This window comes from Triticum aestivum, chromosome 2B (genome assembly GCF_018294505.1).
Source record: "Triticum aestivum cultivar Chinese Spring chromosome 2B, IWGSC CS RefSeq v2.1, whole genome shotgun sequence".
Classification (NCBI taxonomy): Eukaryota; Viridiplantae; Streptophyta; class Magnoliopsida; order Poales; family Poaceae; genus Triticum; species Triticum aestivum.
Genome location: NC_057798.1, coordinates 788,775,803 through 788,779,380, shown reverse-complemented (window position 1 = coordinate 788,779,380; position 3,578 = coordinate 788,775,803). Strand labels below are relative to the sequence as shown.

At 52.8% G+C, this 3,578-nt stretch overlaps 1 protein-coding gene across 1 annotated transcript; it reads left to right on the top strand.

Moving 5' to 3' along the window:
* The first annotated feature begins 373 nt into the window (after positions 1–373).
* On the top strand, positions 374–2,096 carry LOC123047425 (putative E3 ubiquitin-protein ligase SINA-like 9). The gene is made up of 3 exons (XM_044470976.1): positions 374–484; positions 564–1,040; positions 1,157–2,096. Exons 2-3 carry the CDS (start codon positions 579–581, stop codon positions 1,820–1,822), a joined length of 1,128 nt encoding a protein of 375 aa, XP_044326911.1. The 5' UTR covers positions 374–484; positions 564–578; the 3' UTR covers positions 1,823–2,096.
* Positions 2,097–3,578: the final 1,482 nt, after the last annotated feature.

The window sequence follows — 3,578 nt, the reverse complement described above, 5'->3', positions numbered from 1 at the left end:
CATGGTACACTTGTCTACAACGGTGACGGGGGAGAAAAATTTACCGGTACAATTTTTCTTCCGTCGGTGGAAGATATGCACTCCTTTTTGTTTATTTATTTCAGACCATTATAGAGTAAGATTTTATATTATTCTATAAAACTTTTTTTTTCATTTTTTGGCCTATAAGTTTTTTATAAATCGGCTGTGAATAGTGTTCCAATTTTTATCAAGTTTTTTTTTTTGGATTTTTATCAAGTAGCAATACCCCCATTTTCTGCTAGTAACTGGGCTGGAAGCAGGCCGCTGTTAAGGCCCATCACGATGACCACTGTTTTGTCACGCGGTTCTGCCATTTGTATTGGCCCACGCCCGACGCGTGCGCGGCGCGTGAGCATCCCCCAACTCCTTCCCCCAAATCCGCCCCCCACCGCCGGCAAACCCCACCATCTCCTCCCTCCCCGTAGCCGGCGGCCGCCCTCCGACGCCCCTCCTCCGCCCGCTGGTAAGCCGCTTCTGCCCGAGCCCCTCGCCTCGCCTCGATCTCGGGTGGTGCTGATGAGTTGATCCGTGTCGATCCGCAGGCGTCGGCGCCTGAGATGAGCGGCAGCGCGGCGAAGCGCGTCGGGACGCCGCTGGCCGACGCGGAGGGCAGCCCCAAGCGCCCGCGGAGCAGCCGCCACCCCTCGCTCTCCCCCTCGCCGTCGCAGGCGCGCTCGCAGGCGCCCTCGCCCTCGCAGTCGCGCTCGCGGTCGCGGTCGAGGTCGCGGCTTCCCCTGGCGCGGACGTCGCCGCCGCCGTACATAGGGTCGCCCTCCTACGCCCCATACGACGACCGAAGCCCCAGCCGCAGCCGCAGCCGCAGTTACAGCCGCAGCCGTAGCCGCAGCCGCGTGTCGGAGGAGACGGACGGGAACGGGCGGCCGGTCTGGAGGCCGCACTCGTACAGGGAGCACAGCGGCGAGCACGGGGACGGCGAGTACAGCGTCCGCATCGGCGACTACGACCGCCTCTTCATCTGCCGGAGCTGCCACCGCATGCTCTCCTCGCCGGTCTACGAGGTGATACTGATACCCATTTCCATTCCAACCTACAACACGTTTCGTCATCTGTCGATCAGCTGATTCAGCTCGCCGTGTCTCTGATAACTCGTCATGATGTGATGGCATCCGTGCAGTGTCCGGACGGGCATGTCACCTGCTCGAGGTGCCGCGACAACATCGGGGACAACCGCTGCAACTACTGCGCGGCCAATGGCATCGTGCGCAGCCGCGCCGTCGAGGAGTTCCTCGGCCGCATCAGCTTCTCCTGCCGCAACCAGCAGTACGGCTGCGAGGTGTTCCTGCTGCACCATGAGATGCGCGCGCACGAGCGCACCTGCCACTACGACCCCTGCTTCTGCCCGGTCCATCGCTGCGGGTTCGCCGGCCCGGCCTACGACCTGGAGTCCCACCTCGCCACCATCCACCGCTGGGAGGTGATCAACTTCCGCTACGGCGAGAGCTTCCAGGCCCCTGCCTTTGACTCTGCCATCTTCCGCTGCGAGGACTACGGCGAGCTCTTCCACATCAGCAGCTCCCGCGAGGGCTTGGGCACCGCGCTGTCCATGATCTGCATCCGCCCTGACAATGCCTTCGAGGAGGAGTTCACCTACGAGCTGAAGATGCCGGTGGGTGGACGGCGCCACAGGCTGCAGATTCAGTCGACCGTGTGGAACACTTCGCTGCGGTACGGGATCGGTGAGGGGAGCGACGTCTTCCTGCTGGTCCCTGACAAGCTGCCCGGTGTCGAGAATGGCTGTGCCGTGGAGGTGTGCATCCGCAAGGTGGTGGCTGGTAACTAGCTCAAGCTGTGCGCCGATCTGGACCGTCATTGTCGTTCTGGTTGCAGCATTACCTATCTGGTTCTAGGATAGGATTAATGTCTGCCTGGTAGAGTTCTGTTCATAGCCGGGTAAACTTGAGCGGCATCCGTGTTGGTGAATTCGTTAGTCGTTGATGGATCTTCTGGTAAGTGAGATGGAAGCATAGGCACCCCTTGCAGTCTGATGCAGGAAACTGTCTGGATATTGTCTTTTCTGAGGAGGGTGAGCTGGGATATGCTGAATTTGGTGGTAAGCCTTTTTGTTTTGGTGCATTTCTGGACGTGGCGATCTTGATCTCGAAATGCGTGAACGCTTTGGGTGATTTGCCTCTAGATGTTTATTATAGATGTTGCTGTCTACTGGTCGTGAGTTCATTAGTTTATTCTGCTAGTAGCTTTCAGATGGTGCTTGCTGGAGTTTATTCTTCCAGGTAAACTGAATAGCATATCTGGTGACTGCTTTGGCATTTCGTGGATTTGCACCATCATCATTATGATAGTTTTGATTGCATTGTTCCATCTGAAGAGCTTCTAGGATTTACTATCTGCATATTGTTTGTTAGTTTTTCTGCTCCCATGGAACTCACTGCACATAGGTGACTTGTAGTATTGGCGACTTTGTTAGTTTTTTATGGATCTCACGGCAGGTGACATGGAAGCATGGGTAGCTTGCACATTGCTGATGCGGGAAATTGTTGTCTTTTTTGTGAGGGTAAACTGGGATATGCTGAATTTTGTTGGTAAGCTTTTGTTTTGGTGCTTGTCTGGATGTGACGATCTTGATGTTGAAATGGGTAACCGCTGTTTCTTTCGGTGGATTGCCTAGATGCTGCTGTCTACCGCTTGCAAGTTTAGAGTTTATTCCGTCAGTAGTTTCCGCTTGGTATCTGCTAGTAGCGGCCGAAAGCTGAACTAAACTGAATAGTGAATACCATATATGGTGACTGCTATGGTATTTCGTGGATTCTCCGATGACACGGATTTGCACCGTCATAGTCGTTGTGATTAAATTGTTTCCATCTGAAGGGGTTCTAGGATTACCATCTGCAAGGTTGTCTGTTAGTTTTTTCTGCTCCGATGAAGCTCGATTGCAATGCACATTCCTGACTGTTATATCCTTTGCCCCAAAGCTCAGGGAGCAGTACAATTTTCTACATGGCGCTGAGAAAATTAGTAGGTATCTTACCTGTTTCATGTTACACTAGTATGTACAAGCTCATTATTTCGAACTTGCGGCTGAATGAAATCTCTCTTTGAGGTGAAGAGCTTTCAATCTACGGCCCGTAAGAGCATCTACAGCCCGACTTAGAAAATTCAGCGCCTTAAACATCCAAAGACATGTTTGGGCGTGTTCGTTTTGAGTCTCCATTTATCTGTCCATTCACCATACTCCTCATTTCCTCCTCCACTTGCATATGGTTGATGTAGATGAGGAGAAAATAAGAATGAAAAAACACTCCTCATCTCCTCCACCACTTGCATATGGTTGATGTAGATGCGGAGAAAATAAGATTAAAAAAAAGAAAGGGTGGTCTGGGTGGGCCGTCCTACGTGGCGCACGGCGCATCTGGGAACCTTCATATACTCCCTACATTTCATCTCAATACAAGGGTTCTCACACAGCCTATATAATCGTATAGAATAGAGATGATACGAGAGGTTCGAGAAGTATTACAAGGAGGTCGGATGTAGATGCTCTAAGGGCATCTCCAACGGCAACCTGCAAATTTTCTCCC

Excerpts from the sequence above, each read along its gene's own strand:
- LOC123047425 (XM_044470976.1), top strand. The coding sequence starts at position 579 with ATGAGCGGCAGCGCGGCGAAGCGCGTCGGGACGCCGCTGGCCGACGCG. Across the intron at positions 1,041-1,156 it reads TCTCCTCGCCGGTCTACGAG|TGTCCGGACGGGCATGTCAC; the intron begins GTGATACTGATA and ends GCATCCGTGCAG.